Below are 19,634 nucleotides of genomic sequence, written 5' to 3'. Positions count from 1 at the left end.
CTTTATGGGTAACACATGTGTTCAAATGGAGTTTTTAATGTCCAAAAAATAAAATACTGCTCATCCATCCAATCACGGAGCAGCATTTGGGGGAAACACAAAAAGAAGAGATTCATGAGGATGACCTGAGGCTCCGCTGTCCCGAGTCCTTTAGAGAATCCCACATCCTTGCCGCGCCTCCCCTCATACACATTCTCACTAAGCAGTGTATGTGTGTATTTTGTTGATCTGCTCCTCCTCAGGCCTGCCTGCATGTGTGTGTCTGTGTGTGTCTGTGTGATGCAGCTGTGCGTGTGTGCTTTACAGTACACATGGGAGCCTAAAGTCCAAATTTCTTTTGTAAAACATGGACGCACAAACACACAGTTACAGTCGCATGCACGCGCAACCGCCGCCTGTTCTGCAGTCGGCGGCGATGTCTGGACATCATGCCAACATATTTACATTCTCGTTTTAAGGAAACTGTGTACAAGGCAGTAGTAGATGGTGATCCGGCAAGGTGAAGAAGTCGTTTTTGGTCGTTTTTGTGATATATTTTGTTTTAATCTTGGAGGGCGGGATTGAGGAAGAGGGAGCGGAGACGCAGGAAACAAGAAAAAAAAGAAACGTGAAGAAGAAGAAATCTTGTCAATAAATAAATAAATAAGTTAATAAGTTAAACTGGTCTGTCTGTACATGTGTCAAGAGAGACAATATGTGCATATATGTTTCTGTGTTGGTTGTCATGTCTGTATTTGTGTGTGCTTATATTGTGTAGCCTTTAGGGGCTGTAGCTACGGAGGAGAAGGAACTCAAACCCCTCCAGAGACCCAGAGTTCTGCTCTGACAGCACAAACAGAGCTGCTATGACACTCAACAACAACACTGTGTGCAGGACTAGATGGGATAACCATGCTTTATGAGCTATTTTAAAACTACATATGAAAACCTGCAGGAGTCACACTGAGCGGAGAGCTGTGAAAGCTTCTTGGGTCCATGCAAGTTGTTTATCGCACGTAAAGGCTGGAGTTTCAGTCACTGGCTGTAAATTTAGTCTGTGGGAGATATTTTGCGAACGTTTCATGTGTTATGTTACGTTATGCATTAAGGTGGTCCAGCAGAGTGCTGAGAAGGGAGCCCGTCCGCCGACTTTCGAAGCTCACAAGTACACCAGTTTCACACTTCTCCCTGATTTTTTCTTTCTTTCCATTCTTCTGTTACTTTCGTCACTTTTCTAGCGTGAGAGCTTAACAAAGCTGAACACTGTGGGTGCCTTAGAGAAAAGACTGTCAGGAAGTGTGCACCATTATACAGATTTCACCCTGCATTCGAGTGTGGCAGTTCTGAACCTCTACAGACATTCTGCACAGAGTCACAGAGACCATGCAAAGGCTTGTTTCCACATTTAAATCATTTAAATGAGTCTGTTTTGTGTGTAAAAGTCTCATCTGTAACTGTTTGTTAATTACACTTGTAGATATAAAATTAGCTTTTTGATGACTTGTGTGTCCCGTGAGAACCTATAAAGACTTGCAGTTTATAGTAGGACAAGATATCGGTCATGGCCTGCTCCGCAATCGTGTAATGGACTACAACTGCCCCCAAGCTAAAGCTTTGAATATGGAGAAAAATACAAAGAAAGATACACTAAACCATACCAGCTGCCCACACAGGCAGCATAACAGAATGCTCTCTACCTGTGATATATACTTTGCAGCCCAAAGCACATTTTTACATCTTTTTTCCTGTTTTATTTAAACACGTAACTACTGTAAGCTCTGTAAGCTACACCAACCGTGCAGACGAATGCAAACGTGCTGCTGAAGCTACTCCTATAGTCATTCATGCATCGTTGATGGATTGGATAGCTATTAGACACTGAAAAAGCTAAATGAACATGCACTTCAGATGAAATGAAATGTGTCTGTGCAGACTACTTTGGAAAGTAGTGCGTGGACATGTTTCATCTGTATCTTTGTGTTAGCACATTGGTCAATTTGCTCTGCCATTTTCAGTTATCCGGTCTTTAAGTGATGAGGTGATGAATCCTGCCCAAACTACCCTGCGTTTAATAAGGCTTTTGTGTTTTTAACATGTTTCAATGCTTTGTGTCTTGTTGTTTTTAATCTCAAAAAGCTCCTACAAACAGGCAGTGATCACTGTCGGCCTCTGTCGGTTTTTATTACCGCTATTCACTTTAAAGCTCAGTTTTTAAAACCTTACGATGTAACTACAGCCCAGCCCGTGCAGCAGTAAATTAATGACTAACCTCGTGTTGTGGATGGATTATCTCAGTTGTTCTCCTGACTGAAGTTTGGTCCGTTTACAGCATCCTGCCATGCGATTGCATTTGTCCCTAACCATCGGGAATCTTCACGTTAACTTTTATCGAGTGAAAAAAGTTAGCGTTCATCCTCCAGCGTTACTGCTTATATTATGCTAACATAGCTGTGTCGCTAGCGATCACGTAACACATCATTATATACCAGCTAGCCCAACTTCAGTAAACCCTACAAACTTCACTGCTGTTTGGTTTCCTGTCTTCATTTATGTCGGAAGTGACAGCAGAGCTGTACGTCTTAATTTGTTTAAGAAATCCCTCGCTCAGAACATGCTATATTATATTTAGATGGAAACTAGCGAGCTAACTCCCTGCTAACTTTTAAAGCCATTAAATTTCATGAATTCTATTTTCATGGATGCCTGGTTGTTAAACTTAATTGTTACACCTGGTAGAGCAGAACGCTGATCATTTTATTACAGATGAAAGAATTTATACAGTTTTTAACTCTCAGTGATCGTTTGACCTGCAGCGGAGTTTGGGCCCAGACACAGCTAATGACGTCATACTTAAAGACGGGATAAACAGGTACAGGGTCGTCACTGTCACCCTGCACTGCACTGGAGCAGAGCTGGAAGCGATTTACATGTAGCTTAGGAAAAGGAAGCCGCGCAACTATTGCTAATGGCGATGCTAATGGTCATGCTAATGGTGAATCTAGCTAAATGTGATGCTAATGGTGATATTAGCTTGTATTTGGTTGAAAGGCTGTCAAAAGAAAAGGAGATGTGTTTACTTACAAATCACTATCTTATCAGTTCTTAGTTCATTTTTTTTCATCAAAGACTTTATTAATTCGGTTTAAAGGGGTCTGACTCGTTATATTGTAATGGTGGCCATTTCCAGTATGGAACAAAATTCCCCCAGCAGATCTACAGTCAGTCTGGCAGTGAGAACGTGACTCCATTACACATCTTTAACGCATTTAGGAAATTTAGGAAGAAAAAAACTGCAAAGGGAATAAGCTTGTGACTGGCAGCTGCATAAATAAAAGTTGTCGTATATTCATATAAAGACACGTAGTACAAGTATCGATCACTTCTGTCATATCATAAAAACGATGCATTGCCGTGGCAGGATTAAACTTGCAGTGTTAAGTGTGTGAATGCGTGTCTCTGTCAGCGTGTATTTCTGTGCCCTTGGGGTGTGTTTTTGGGGAGAGGGTTAGGTTTGCCAGCTGTTGTACATTCACGGTGAGAGGTTAGGTGGCGCTGTCCTGCCGGTGCATTCACAGGATCAGCTTCAGGGGTCATCTGTAGGGCATGTGTGTTGAAATTCAAGGGTCATTAAATGGTTAAATCTAAAGAAGGATGCATTTTCCTTTCTCCACCCAGGGGTTGTTCTTCATCAGCTCCGGGTTCAGGAAGGGATCCTCTGGGACACCATCCTCTATCCATTTTACCAAACTGTGTGGAGAGAAAAATAGAAAGAGCGGCATTTTTTAAATTCCTGTGGTATAGTCTTACCACAATCTGTCCTCTATCCGCTTTCCCATATAAGGCAAAAGGACAAGGATAAACTGAGCGACCATAAGTAACTAATTATATTCAATTTTGCAACTTTTGTTTGTGTACTTTAGTTCTAACGTACAACTCTGTTTCTTATTAAGAGCAGACGTTTATGATTTTGAATTTGAAGCCAGCAGAAAATAAAAAATAAAATAAAAAAAGCATTTTTTCTACTGCCTTGCATGACCTCTTCTTTAGTGTCTGCAGTAGTTTGAAACACAAAATGTTGTCCCATTCATGCTTAGCTGAACAGTTTGGACTATGCTTTTGAAATAAGTGCAGAGGGAGGTCTTGCATTGTCTTAGTGAAATAGGCCTGACACTGTGTGGATGGCAGCATGTGTTGCTCCTAAACTTTAAATCCCATAATGTCACAGATGTCGGCATCAAATTCAAAATGAACACGTTAAACAAAAGCAGGTTCTCAGTTTCATTCTCTTTTTGAATGTACATTTTATAACATATATATATAACTGTTTATTCTTTTGCATCCTGTGAACAACAACATTAAGGCAATTACACACACAGAGCACTGAGAAAAAGTGACAGTAAATTCTAGCAGTGTGTATTCTGGGCTACAAGCAGTCTGATTGGTCAGATCTGTTGATCTGGATTTGAAAAATCATTTTTGATTTTACATGTCTGGTGTGAAAAGGCCCAGTGCTGATGAAATGCTTCCTTGGGTGTTTAATCTGATGGGACTGCAGAGAGAGGGCGAGACAGATAAACTTAGTGGTGAAGCCAAACAGTACCAAAGCCGATCTATAGCAGCTCACAGACTCCCTAAGACGCCATCATGCTCATCTGGAGCATGCCCAGATGTTACTGACAATGCATACAGGCATGCGGGGGAGCATACACAGTGCTGAGCCACATTATGGAAGCAAGTACATGGCTTGACTTCTGACTGAGCCCCATTTGCTGATGAGGGAACTTGAACGTGGTCTCAAAACTATACACAAACTAGTACTAATTTAAAATAATGCACTGAATTAATGAGTAAGACGACACAACCAGAGATAGTAACAGCTAGTATAGCTCTATTTTCTCTCCCCAGCCTCTTCCTGTAAATGCAGTTACCAGTGTGTTCGGCGTATTTAGCTAAAACAAATATCTTCCCTTTTCAATCTGAGAGGCTCAGAGCGATTTATCTTTTTTTGTGCACAGTTGATTTCAGGGTCGTGAACTCTGCGCAGCACAGCAGTGGAGTAACTACTCACTCAGTCACTGTTTTGGAGGACTTCTCTCTTTTGAAGGCCAGCTGGTACTTGAGGCTCTCCACCTCCTTCTTCATCTGGGGCAGATCCATCTCATCCATGGCTGCAGCTTGTTGTAGGGCTTTTCTGCCTGTACAAAGTGGGAGGAGGCCACAGTTATATTTATATAGAGCGCTGTCAAATAGCAGGCAGACACGCTCAATACATCTGTGCCCTGCAGCAAGAACACCACAAAGTGCATCTGATTTATGACTGCTGCTTAGTGATTCCACCTACAGGAGGGAGAATAGAGGCTGGTATGTTCATAGAGTACAACCGAGCTGCCAAAAATTTGACAGACTCTCTTAACTCTACAGGATACATTCGTTTGATTTCTTTTGTGTTTTTTGGGCTTCATGTTTCCACTTCCATGGCTTTAATGAATACTTTGGTAATTTCATACTAAGGTCACAAAATTTTTTGCGTCTGTACTCAAAAGGAGGAAAAGGACAGCATGTATTTGTGCTCAATCTAATCTTTCTCCTGTGCTATTGTGTGTACATGTTCAGTGCTGTCCCAACACACCCACAGACACACCCCACAGACACACCCACAGACACATGATATTGCACCATATTTACCACAATCAAATGTGTGAAATTGGGTTAGCAAGCGAGCAGAGTCTAACTTAAAAATGGTGGGTAAGCTGATAAAATCGTAACTAAATGTAATTGATATATAGCTTTAATAAGTAATACCAATGAATAAACATTTCTAGTTAAACCTAAAGAATAATTGGTTACATTTGAAAATCCAGAAACCTAAAAATGTTAAAGTTAGCTAAAAGTTAGCTAAAAGTTAGCTAAAAGTTAAAGCTAAAGTTAGCTAAAAGTTAAAGCTAAAGTTAGTTCTGTGGTTTCAACGGAAACTTGAAACAGCAGCCTAAAAAATAACAGCTCAATTTTATATTACGGGTCCATATAAGCAAACATTTACAGAAAATGTTTCAGCAGTATTTACAGTGGGGCAAAAAAGTATTTAGTCAGCCACCGATTGTGCAAGTTCCCCCACTTAAAATGATGACAGAGGTCAGTAATTTGCACCAGAGGTACACTTCAACTGTGAGAGACAGAATGTGAAAAAAAAAATCCATGAATCCACATGGTAGGATTTGTAAAGAATTTATTGGTAAATCAGGGTGGAAAATAAGTATTTGGTCAATAACAAAAATACAACTCAATACTTTGTAACATAACCTTTGTTGGCAATAACAGAGGTCAAACGTTTACTATAGGTCTTTACCAGGTTTGCACACACAGTAGCTGGTATTTTGGCCCATTCCTCCATGCAGATCTTCTCGAGAGCAGTGATGTTTTGGGGCTGTCGCCGAGCAACACGGACTTTCAACTCCCGCCACAGATTTTCTATGGGGTTGAGGTCTGGAGACTGGCTAGGCCACTCCAGGACTTTCAAATGCTTCTTACGGAGCCACTCCTTTGTTGCCCGGGCGGTGTGTTTTGGATCATTGTCATGTTGGAAGACCCAGCCTCGTTTCATCTTCAAAGTTCTCACTGATGGAAGGAGGTTTTGGCTCAAAATCTCACGATACATGGCCCCATTCATTCTGTCCTTAACACGGATCAGTCGTCCTGTCCCCTTGGCAGAAAAACAGCCCCATAGCATGATGTTTCCACCCCCATGCTTCACAGTAGGTATGGTGTTCTTGGGATGCAACTCAGTATTCTTCTTCCTCCAAACACGACGAGTTGAGTTTATACCAAAAAGTTCTACTTTGGTTTCATCTGACCACATGACATTCTCCCAATCCTCTGCTGTATCATCCATGTGCTCTCTGGCAAACTTCAGACGGGCCTGGACATGCACTGGCTTCAGCAGCGGAACACGTCTGGCACTGCGGGATTTGATTCCCTGCCGTTGTAGTGTGTTACTGATGGTGACCTTTGTTACTTTGGTCCAGCTCTCTGCAGGTCATTCACCAGGTCCCCCCGTGTGGTTCTGGGATCTTTGCTCACTGTTCTCATGATCATTTTGACCCCACGGGATGAGATCTTGCGTGGAGCCCCAGATCGAGGGAGATTATCAGTGGTCTTGTATGTCTTCCATTTTCTGATGATTGCTCCCACAGTTGATTTTTTCACACCAAGCTGCTTGCCTATTGTAGATTCACTCTTCCCAGTCTGGTGCAGGTCTACAATACTTTTCCTGGTGTCCTTCGAAAGCTCTTTGGTCTTGGCCATGGCGGAGTTTGGAGTCTGACTGTTTGAGGCTGTGGACAGGTGTCTTTTATACAGATGATGAGTTCAAACAGGTGCCATTCATACAGGTAATGAGTGGGGGACAGAAAAGCTTCTTACAGAAGACGTTACAGGTCTGTGAGAGCCAGAGATCTTCCTTGTTTGAGGTGACCAAATACTTATTTTCCACCCTGATTTACGTATAAATTCTTTACAAATCCTACCATGTGAATTCATGGATTTTTTTTTCACATTCTGTCTCTCACAGTTGAAGTGTACCTCTGGTGCAAATTACTGACCTCTGTCATCATTTTAAGTGGGGGAACTTGCACAATTGGTGGCTGACTAAATACTTTTTTGCCCCACTGTATATAGGTGGTGTTGATGAACCACCAAACAAGGATGTTGAGGTAACATGCTTGGAAAACAATATTTCCTGTTTATTAATTGATTGATTTTTTCTCTGTTTTCCCCCAGCAGCCACCCCCAAGGATTTGGTGAGTATTGAAAGAAATCTGTAAGCACCTAATACCAAAGCTTATCATCCATATCCACAGCCATAGTCATGTATGAGACATCTAAAGTACTGAAAGGCATAACTGAATTTTACGGCTCCTGATAGCTGTTGTCATCATGTTTGGGAACTGTCCTGCTCTTTTCATCCGCACAGGTTTCAAGCATCAGCGCAGCTATCAGTCAGATCGATCTTCTTCCTAAAGATCTTGAAATAAGTTCCTAAAACTATATGCAATTAGAAAATCTGATCCATCCATCCGACATAATGGGATCAGCACTTCTTTTACACAACCTGTAGAGACTAATGCATCAGTAATATGCACTGCAGGTCATATCCATTTCATCCATGGAAGTAAGAAATGCAATTAGCTAAAGTCAGAATCACTCCTATGGAGACAAAAAACATCAGTGTATTTTATCGTGAGATAAGAGATAACTGCAATTACAGGTCATGCCTTTTTGCCCCCTGCTGGCCATTGGAAAGAATGCAAATTTAAGCCACTTCTTGCTGGCTTTACTTTTCAATCTCGGAAGCTAATCTTTTATGTACAGTACTCTTACAGATTACTTTTTCTGCAATAATCTTGTAATAGAATGAGTTATTTTTATTGGTAATGTTGCTCCTTTATTGTAGGGTCTTTACCTTATAATATAAAACACTTTGAGGTCATTGTTGTGATTTGTTCCTATATAAATAAAACTGAACTGAATTGAATCATTAATCCTGCTGATCTGTTCCCATTAAAGAGTATATTCAGGTCCTGACATAACCCACTGAGGCACTCCTTACAAACAATGTATACATATATCTGTACCTGTACAGATCATCTGATTTACAATTAATAAACAATGCGACATTAATATCAGTTACAGGATCTCTCAGTGGCCAACTCTGCACAAAAGTGGAGTATTTTTTCTCTTCCGCAGCGTCTTTTTTGGTCCGTTCCTCCCTCCTGCTCTCTCTTGCTCCCCTCCCACGCTTTGTGTCCACTCCACTCTCTCAGTAATACGCAGCCCCTCTCGTACGTGTGCTTGTGCTTATGTACCCCCGTGTGTGCTTTTATGAGTCATGTGAGGATTCAGGTGAGATGAGTGCTTGTCTAGTCTGCACTCAGAATTGATCTTGTTGAGATCCTTCAGAATAGAAACAGCTATGGTATTTTTAAAGGGGCACTGAATAATGGTTGATACTACGCAGTTGTCCTTTATGACAGTTTAGTGAGTGAGGGCTTATATTCAGGCAGGAAACAGCGCCCCGAATCTGACAACTACTTCATGGTCTGGATCCAAAAGAAGCATCCAGTCAGTTGTCCAGCAAAGCCTGTCGTTTGCTATATGCTATATGCACAACTATCTTTTGAGAGACAGTTATGAACTTAAAATATAAAGACGTCATTGGTTTCTCCTCTTGTGCATAGCTTATTGCGCTCCTCTAGCAGAGGTCTGCTGCAGTCCATAGTTTGCAGGGAAGTTCCCAGCTTCCCTGCAAACTACTCACCAAACTGCAGCGAAACTTGAGGAAGACCAACAAGTCAGCATCTTTCATACTAACTACAGGGAACCACATCTCCTGGCGACCAACACAATCACAAGGAAGTTTTTGGTGCAGCACGATTTTGTGACCAATTTCACCCGGCAACAGCTGGCAGCCTCCAGCATCCACTCACCAGCTGGCCAGGGAATGTACATTTTCCCAGCAACCTTAAGTATCATCCCGTTCCATATGATCCTCTGACTTTGTATGAAAAGAACACAGCACTTGTATGTTTGCTTCATTTTTCACACCAGAGAGCTGCGTTCTTCTTTTATACCACCGATGGCTGCTGCTAGGCTAGCTTGAAATGTATCGCTCTGACATGTATTTCCCTAAATGAAAAATTATCCCTAACAGTAGTTAAACCCTGGAGTGAGATATGCACCAACTTGACATTTTGGCGCATTACAGTAAATGTACTAGTACAAGAGGCGATTGATACTATCAGGACAGTAATATTGAGCAACACAAAGCCGTAACTGGTTTTTAATGATTTTTCCCCTCTGAAAACTGATATTTAGGACTCTGGAACAGAATGAATCAATCATCACTCTGAACATGGGAAAGCCTCAGGCGTCAATGTAAAACATGTTTATTTATTTTTATCTTTAGCACGTCATTGCTATTTGAGAGACGGGTAAAAAGGTTGTGGTTTTAAAAAAGAGGCAAGATTGAGAGAGACGAGGAGAGATGCGCAATCGGTGAGTCGGTGAGGTGCACACGCGTGTGAGTATGAGGAAAACACCAGGTGCAATATTACACGACAATGTGTGTGTGTGTCTTACCAATATTAGACACACAGGACTAGAGCGGTGGCTAGTTCCCAGCTGAGATCAGGTTTCAGCAGCATCCTCTAGAGACAACACTGGGATTGGATGCTTTCCTCCATCTAACTCTATCACTCACCATCTCCTTCATCCCTGTTTTCACTCTCTACCTGTTCTTCTTTTTCACATTTATTTGTCTGCTCCATCCTTCTCTCTCCACTCCTCTCAGCCTCCTTCTCTTATTTCTTCTCTGGCAGCGTCTCTGTTTGACTCCTTTCTTTTTTATTTATTTGTTTTATTTTTGCACCACTTATTGATCGCCTCCCTGGTTTTTTTCTTTCACTTATTCTCTTCCCTGATCTATGTTACTCCTGTCCTGGGAAGGCAGGTGTAGATTCCCTTTACTGCACAAGTCTTAAAATGAAAATGGAATATGGTAAATGGCCTGCATTTGTATAGCGCTTTTCTAGTCCATAGGACCCCAAAGCGCTTTACACTACATTCAGTCATCCACCCATTCACACACACATTCACACACTGGCGATAGCAAGCTACAAATGGAATATTTGCCTTTGTTTGAACAAAATACCAGCGAGTGATGATGCCCGGTGGAAATGTTAACCCGTGATGTCGCTCATCACAAAGTGTTTGAGTCTTAGCTTGGAATTAAAGATAACATTTAGGTGGCTACAGTAGCAACGTCACTGTACAAGCTGTATCAAATATTTCACTGGAAACGTCAAACATCAACAAGCGGAACAATATTCCCGACACGAAGAGAGAGAGTGGAGTTTGGAAAGCGTGGAGAACACAGACATCTGTCACTACAAGTCATTTCCTCCATCCTCCCACCACCACCACCGCTGCTGCTGATGTGGATTTACTGCCTGCAGGTAATGCTGAGAAAGAAAGGGGGGGGGCTGCTGTTTCAAACTGTTACGTTTACAAGAATCTGCCAAATTTCGAGATGCATGGCACAGTCAGCGTGCAGTTTCACTAACGAGACAGATTTCAAGCCATTAAACGAGTCCAGCAATTTCATCAGGATACTGTAAAAGGCGCCTAAAGCACCAGAAGTTTAAAGGTCAAGTTCAGTGACTGCAGTTAGCAGAGGTGAGACCTCGCAGACAGCTACAGCTCCCTGTGTTGGCGCGTCTGTCAAAGCAACCATGCCCTCAACTGTAAACGCCATAGCTGTCATGAAGGGAGAAACTATCCATAGATCCCAAAACACGTTTTTAAAGCTGTAAACGTGCTTTTTAGTGCTTTATTGTCACTTTTACATGGAGTCTGTGGGGACTGACTCGTCAACAGAGTCAGTCTCAAGTGGCCGTTAGAGGAACTGCAGCGTTTGGCACTTCCACGTTGGCTTGATCTTTCAGCTCTGCAGTCTGCTAGAGACGACTCAGTCATAATTATTTATGTTTATGTTTTATCCGCTACTTTTGTTGCTGTAATTATATTACTGAAGCTGATCGCAAAGGAAAGCAATGGAAAAGCTCATCAGTGATTATTTAAATGTTACATTTGGTATTGTCATTTTGCAGTTAAAAAAAAAAGCGTATGATTTTTAAAAAACGTTTATTTTCTTCAGAGTATTTTGGTTGCTACAAATAAGTAGATTAAAAATGCGATTGTGTATAAGGGCTAATTTGGATGCTAATTCCCAGCTTATGCTCGGAAAGTCATGCACTGACCCCCCTCCCAACTACAGCCTTTTTTTCTGGGAACAACAAGAATGCCAAAACTGAATTATACAATTATACTACCAGAAGTAATGAGAAAAATTCGTCTATCATAAACAGTCATTGAATGAACCCAAGAATCAAACGTCGTCTTCATGCCAGCTATTTCTTTCTTTCTATCATACACCTTTGTCTCTCTCCATCTCCAATTACTTTGAATGGGACTGGATGAATAGCCAACTGTGTAAATATGTCTGTGTTTATCTGGTAAAGCTCTGCTTTAGACAGCCTTTAAACGCCACACAGAGTAAATAATGGAAAGACTCCACCATTATACTGCCATGTGGTTTACTGATATCTTACTCTGTGGGCTTTGAATCAGAAAAGATCAAGAACTCTGCTGCGTTCTCGCTCCCGTCCTTTCGCTGCTCTCTGATAGCTGTTTCTGACTGTCTCAGGCAGTTAATCTGTCGCTTCTCACAGCAGTCGTCTCCGTTTTTTTGTTCTCCGGCCAATTATGGCAGTTGTGGAAAAAAACTATCAATTATATCCCATTTACTCTAAACCAGCAGTCACGTGTAATGGTGCTTGTGATGTATATTAAAACATCAATAAATCAGAGTCAAATTTATTGTGATCCCTTGCTAATGTTACTCTAAACTAATCTCATAAGCCCTGCATTGTTTACTATCACAGGGAAGACCCCGGCTTCCTCGTAGCTTCTATCACCACACTTACGAGGATGAGCATGTCGGAAGTCTTTCCCCCTCCATCACAGCACCATCGACTAGCTTCACATTCACACAGGATATCGTAAGGGTGTGTACTGGATGTACAGCGCTCTTTTTGTCACAGAACCAAACAGGCACTCCACAGCCAAAGCTCACAGCACTGTTGATATTGTCAGTTAGTTGACAAAGTCTGATGTGTGTGTTTTTGTTTTAACTAGCTCATCCTGTAGTTCTGCCGGGTTCATCGAGCCGTGACAGCCTGCATGAACCGGGCAACATGCAGTAAAGCATGAAGGGGTCAGGATGAGAGTCGGAACAGTTCACCTTCACGTTTGGAGCAAGTTACTGTACCAACCAAGGGCAGTAGAGTGTCATGGGGACACTCACAGTTTTCTCAGATATTACAAGCTACCTGAAAATGATGGAAACGACCTTGTTGTAATCAAGCAAAGTGGGAATGTGAGAAAATTCCCTCTGGAGTCGAGCATGTTAAAATACTTGCTCAGCACTTAACTTGGCTATACATCTTAGCATTGTTAGAGTCGAGAGAGCGTGCTGCTTTTTATGAATGTGGAATGATCCTGAGTGTAGGTGGATCATTTGCACAAGCATCGTGTAAGAAAGCTGCACACTTCCCAGGAGGGGAATGTAGGCAATGTAGTTGTTGGAAACACAGCTTTGTTATCTCGTAATGAAGTCAGATAAGTAAAATAAACTACCAGGACCATCAGGCGCATTAAGCGAATCAAAGAAGTCAGATAAATCAAACTTTATTCAACTCATTCTTCTTGCTTCCTCCACTTCTGTACCATTGATTCATTAATGTTGAATTCTCTGCAGCTGCTCTATGTTGTTGCAGTATATGAATGACTAACCTCGTATTGTGGATGGATTATCTCAGTTGTTCTCCTGACTGCAGTTTGGTCCGTTTACAGCATCCTGCCATGCGATTGCATTTGTCCCTAACCATCAGGAACCCTCACGTTAACTTTTATCAAGTAGAAAAAAAGTTAGCATTCATCCTCCAGCTTCACTGTGTTTATGTTATGCTAACATAGCTGTGTCGCTAGCGATCACGTAGCATATCGTTATATAGCAGCTAGCCCAACTTCCGTAACCCTACAAACATCACTGCGGTTTAGTTTTCTGTCTTCATTCATGTTGAAAGTGATAGCAGAGCTGTACGTTTGAATTTTTCAGAAATCTCTCAGTCAGAACATGCTATATCATGTTTAGGTAACTAGTGAAACTAGCGAGCTAACTCCCTGCTAACTTCTAACTCTGTTAAATTTAATAAATCCTGTTTTCATGGATGCCTGGATGTTAAACTTAATTGTTACACCTGGTAGAGCAGCAACGCTGATCATTTTATTACAGATGAAAGAATTTGGACAGTTTTTAACTCTCAGTGTGCTGCAGTTTTGGACCCAGATTACTCCACGAGGCTCCTGACTACGGTAGCTGTAATGCTCAGACAATCCATCAAGCGGTGCGGCTTCGTAGCTTACCAAACTAAAATATTTTTGACAGATTTTTGAGCCAGTAAGCACAACCAGAATTCATACATAAGGCGCACCAGATTATAAGGCGCACTGTCAATTTTTCAGAAAATCAAAGGATTTCAAGTGCGCCTTATAGTGCGGAAAATACGGTAGTTGGATGCGGTGGTCATTTTGTAGCTCAGGCGGTGTAAACTTTCTTTGTCGGTTTTAATAGATTTTGTTCATTTTACGTCTCTTTAAAAGAATTCTGCCTCTTGGTGCTCGAAACATGAAAAACACTTTTCCAAAACATGGCGTTCACCTTCACTGTTACCCTCAAAAACATGTTTGACCTGGATGCAGCTCTGAAATATGACTTAGAAAAGAGAAACTAGGGTTACCCCTAACAGGTTTCCCAGGGGGGAAAGAGTTGACCGGCTTTTAGAGATGATGGCTTTGCTCTTACCACACAGGTAGTTCAGAGCAGTAATATATGGTGTTTGGTCAAGGTGTGGCTGTCTTTGCAGAGCTCACTGCAGTGTATACAGAGCTGTAAGTTTAAACTGGGACACTTTGCCATGAATGGAGGTCATCTTTTTCTTAAGAGTCTGCTCAAGTTTTATAAAAGATGAAGAACAAGTTAATTACATGTTCTTTATAAAAAAAAATCAACTATTTTTATGAACTGAATCTGTTTTCAGTGTTTTGATAACTCACAGTGCCTCAAAAATGTAACATTTAGTCAGACTCTGGGTCTGCATCAAAAAGGCTGTCACATATCTGTGTATGCCTGAAGCTTTTAAAAAGATATATTTGGGTTTGTGTGTGTGAAGGTTAAAGTGGGGTGGTTGTTTTAAGAGAGGGTATATAGGTCACGTAGCGATTTGGGTCAAAAGCATCCAGAGATTAACCTTTACCCCCCGTCTCCTCTGCTATCTCGCCCCTCACATATACTATAGATATGTGTGTGTGTGTGATGGAGAGAGTGGAGCAGGTCTATTGTGAGGTACTGCTGTTGAATGCTTAACTCGTGGTCCTTCTGACTGCTATGATTATAGCTCAAGGTTAAATTAGAAAGCCAAGGATAAAAGTGTGAAAGTGTAAGAGTTGGTGGAAGGTAAGGCCAAAGCAAAAATAAATAAATTGTGACAGATAAGGATAAGTAAGAGGCAGAGAGGCTGATGATGGAAACAGAATGAGAGCCTCCTCTTGCCTCTATAGCTACTGCATTGTAAATAGAAGCTAAAAATAGAAAGGAACAGGCAGAGCTCTTCTGACCAGCTGAGAGTGGCGAGTAAGAAAGAAAGAAGAGGCTCCTTGTAGTTAAACTGAAGATGAGATGCTGCTGAGGATAATAAATGCCAGCTTCTGACAGATGATGTTTGAGCTTTTACAACCAGCTAATCTCTTCAGCAGCACTTCAGTGAGCTCTGAAGTGGCTGGGATCAGTCCAGATGTTATCACACTAGTGGGGCCCTGTCTGCATGAGGGAAACATCCAATCAATGGAACCTGATCAATGCAGGCATGAACTAGATTGGATGGAATTAATGTTTGCGTGCATGTTTTTGTTTGGGTGTATGCGTGTTCCCCACAGGGCCACGCATACACTAGGGGTGGCGGTGCCTGCCCCAGAACACAAGACAACGGCAAAGAGATGCAAAGCTTACACCTATACACCAAAGACGACAGGAGTGAGAGCACCAACAGCTATAAGTAGAGATAAAACGTGTAGAAAGAGATAGAACGCAATCGCAAAGAGATCGAAAACAACACACATGTAAAATCTATAGTAAATTTGTTTTAAGACGATCTCTTTGTGACGGAAATTGAAAACTGCAAAAATCCGCTGCAAAGAAATGAACCACAGAGAGACACAAACAGCTGTGAGTAGAGAAAACCATGGCAAAGAGAGGTGAATGAGATGCAAACGTACCACAGAGACACACATTACATACCACAATGAAGAGGCTTGGTATTAATGAACTACAAAGCACTCAGCCATAAAACGGAAAATAAAAAAAATAAATAAAAAGGAGAGACGATCTTCTCAGTCTGGGGGTTGTGCAGCTTTTATATCTTGATCCAGGGGTCCACGTTCTCATAACCAGACGGTTTTAGGTCATTTTAAGTTTACTATCCTTTTATTACCAAAGAAAAAGTGTAAAAATTAAAATCTTCACAACTCTTCACTCCCTCCCTAAAAACGTCGTCCGGAGCACCATCTATCCCCAGAACAGGGTCAAAAGAGGCCAGGGAGAGAAAAGGGAGGAGGAGGAGGAAGAGAAAGTGCAGAGGACAAATATAAGTTTTATGTAACATTCGTGGGTTCTGTATAGCCTGCGTGGTTGCAGTTTGTGAAGTACGCACGGAAAAAACCCAGCCTATGACACAGATGCATAAGGAGTGTACTTATCGTCTTGCCCAGATTAAAATAAAATCCACAGTTTCATTTAGGGGTCAGTTTGACCTCCGTGCTTTATGCGAATAGGCGAGCCTGTAATATTAATAAAGGCCCCGCTATGTTGGCAGAGCAGCCACAGAAGATAGTGTACGGTGGCATAATGTGGCTCTCCTACCTCACTGATGCGCTGGCGGAGGCTGTTGCTCTTTCCAAGTCTGACCGGTGCAGTTAAACTGGAGGAGAGGGCGAGAAGACAGCTGGCCTGACTCACGGAGACTGATTTCCCCCCTCTGCTAGAAAACAAATAGCGCACTTAATGTCCGTAGACTTAGTTTATCTCGGAGAGGCGGTGTGCACTCTCGGTATCCGCTGGAAAAGATCAGGGATAAAATCCGCAGTCTCCAGAGTAAAAGACGCGATGACGACCAGTCTGAAGCTGTCTGGAGCGCTGGAGGAGTCTCGCTGTTCGCCGGTAGTCCGGTTTGTTGCTGCAGCTGCTGAACCTGCACGAGAATGAGGCGGGGAAACGACAAGTTAACGATCTGGTCCCGTGCGCGCTCCGTCGTTCGCTGCCCGCTTCTCTGCTGGGATCCTCTATATGAGCGCCAGTGCGCGCGCGCGTGAGTGTAGGAGCGAGAGGAAGAGTGTGTTCCCCCAGGATGCGTACGGAGAGTTGATAAGGCGAGGAAGGGGTGGGGGTATAAGCGCAGGTACAGCACAAGGGAAGACTTCTGTGTGTGTGCGTGCACGCGTGTCCGTGCGCGCGCACGAGGACTCTTTTTGCCCCCATTGCCAGATCCTGGATTTCTGCCCTAATATGGCCACTTATAGCTTCAGAGCAGGAGAAAGATTTAGGTTTCCAGTCAAGAAAAAAGAAACACGTTTGCTTTATGTCACTTTTAAACCCTCTAAGACAACAGAAGAATCTGTTTGATCACACGGTTTGTATCAGCAACTAAAGGAGAGATTCGTTATTTTACTGCCAACCAGTCTGTATAACTCTTGAGTTACACCTTTGATTTAACCTTTAATGGCTCTCATCATCACGTGACAGAAGACACACTGAGTTTAGATTTATTGCTAAAGATGGATGTGGCTTACTGGTCCTTCTATCGGCCAGAACTCTGGTTGAAGAAAGAAGTTTTGTACAGCGATGCAGTATGGTCGTGCAAAGGTTGACTACTAGCTGAATTTAGAGTTCAAATGGAAGTATTGACAATAGTTACAGTGGCTTGCAAAAGTATTTTGCCCCCTTGAACTTTCCCACATTTTGTCACATTACAGCCACAAACATGAATCAATTTTATTGGAATTCCAGATGAAAGACCAACACAAAGTGGTGCACACGTGAGAAGTGGAACGAAAATCAGACATGATTCCAAACATGTTTTACAAATAAATAACTGCAAAGTGGGGTGTGTGTAATTATTCAGCCCCCTTTGGTCTGAGTGCAGTCAGTTGCACATAGACGTTGCCTGATGAGTGCTAATGACTAAACAGAGTGCACCTGTGTGTAATCTAATGTCAGTACAAATACAGCTGCTCTGTGACGGCAACGGAGGTTGTCTAAGAGAACATTGGGAGCAACGACACCATGAAGTCCAAAGACCACACCAGACAGGTCAGGGATAAAGTTACTGAGACATTTAAAGCAGGCTTAGGCTACACAAAGATTTCCCAAGCCTTGAACATCCCACGGAGCACTGTTCAAGCCATCATTCAGAAATGGAAGGAGTATGGCACAACTGTAAACCTACCAAGACAAGGCCGTCCACCTAAACTCACAGGCCGAACAAGCAGCTGATCAGAAATGCAGCCAAGAGGCCCATGGTGACTCTGGACGAGCTGCAGAGATCTACAGCTCAGGTGGGGGAATCTGTCCATAGGACAACTATTAGTCATGCACTGCACAAAGTTGGCCTTTATGGAAGAGTGGCAAGAAGAAAGCCATTGTTAACAGAAACCAGAAGAAGTCCCGTTTGCAGTTTGCCACAAGCCATGTGGGGGACACAGCAAACATGTGGAAGAAGCTGCTCTGGTCAGATGAGACCAACATGGAACTTTTTGGCCAAAATGCAAAACGCTGCACATCACTCTGAACACACCATCCCCACTGTCAGATATGGTGGTGGCAGCATCATGCTCTGGGGGGGCTTCTCTTCAGCAGGGACAGGGAAGCTGGTCAGAGTTGATGGGAAGATGGATGGAACCAAATACAGGGCAATCTTGGAAGAAAACCTCTTGGAGTCTGCAAAAGACTTGAGACTGGGGCGGAGGTTCACCTTCCAGCAGGACAACGACCCTGAACATAAAGCCAGGGCAACAATGGGATGGTTTAAAACAAAACATATCCATGTGTTAGAATGGCCCAGTCAAAGTCCAGATCTAAATCCAATCCAGAATCTGTGGCAAGATCTGAAAACTGCTCTTCACAAACGCTGTCCATCTAATCTGACTGAGCTGGAGCTGTTTCAAAGAAGAATGGGCAAAGATTCAGTCTGTAGATGTGCAAAGCTGGTAGAGACAGACCCTAAAAGACTGGCAGCTGGAACTGCAGCAAAAGCTGGTTCTACAAAGTATTGACTCAGGGGCTGAATAATTACACACACCCCACTTTGCAGTTATTTATTTGTAAAAAATGTTTGGAATCATGTCTGATTTTTGTTCCACTTCTCTCGTGTTCACCACTTTGTGTTGGTCTTTCATCTGGAATTCCAATAAAACTGTTTCGTGTTTGTGGCTGTAATGTGACAAAATGTGGGAAAGTTCAAGGGGGCCCAATACTTTTGCAAGCCCCTGTAAAATGCTGCGCAGAGATCTTTCTCTCAGTTTTGGTCTGCTGACCACTTCGTTCCTGAAAGGCTTTTCTAAAATCGCCTACAGCGATAGTGTTTCTTCTTTGCTGGTTTTCTGTGGGTGGCTAGCTTGTATGCTCTCCACACATGTCATGTCACGGCCCCGGGTTTTAAGTTTTTGCAAGTTGATGTTTCTTTTCAGTTGTGAGAATGTTTTGTTCCTTGCATCTTTAGCATATCTGATTGGGTATGATCATTTGTATATAGTCAAGTCTTCATTTCTTGTTATTTTCAGTTACTGTTGAGTATATATTGTACTCCTTTCAGTTTACCCTGCCTCCCTGGTGTTCCCTGTGTATTCTCAAGTGCACATCAATGATGTTCTCTTGTTTGGTCCTTTACGTTTCATTTTAGTAGTCTGTCTCGTGTATGTAATATTTCTAG

At 42.3% G+C, this 19,634-nt stretch overlaps 1 protein-coding gene across 1 annotated transcript in view; it reads right to left on the bottom strand.

Moving 5' to 3' along the window:
- LOC309705427 (guanine nucleotide-binding protein G(I)/G(S)/G(O) subunit gamma-13-like) overlaps positions 1 to 17,076 on the bottom strand; it is a 17,535-nt gene extending 459 nt beyond the window's left edge. The window contains exons 1-3 of the mRNA XM_082531248.1: positions 16,571 to 17,076; positions 5,048 to 5,174; positions 1 to 3,726 (exon numbers count right to left, since the gene is read on the bottom strand). The exon at positions 1 to 3,726 is cut by the window's left edge and continues 459 nt beyond it. Of these exons, the coding sequence (XP_082387374.1) occupies positions 3,621 to 3,726; positions 5,048 to 5,145 (204 nt within the window). The 5' untranslated portion in view covers positions 5,146 to 5,174; positions 16,571 to 17,076 and the 3' untranslated portion in view covers positions 1 to 3,620. The remainder of the gene's footprint in view (positions 3,727 to 5,047; positions 5,175 to 16,570) is intronic.
- Positions 17,077 to 19,634: the final 2,558 nt, after the last annotated feature.

Source organism: Aulonocara stuartgranti (assembly GCF_965226115.1).
Source record: "Aulonocara stuartgranti genome assembly, chromosome: 4".
Lineage (NCBI taxonomy): Eukaryota > Metazoa > Chordata > Actinopteri > Cichliformes > Cichlidae > Aulonocara > Aulonocara stuartgranti.
This window is presented reverse-complemented; position numbering and strand designations above follow the sequence as displayed.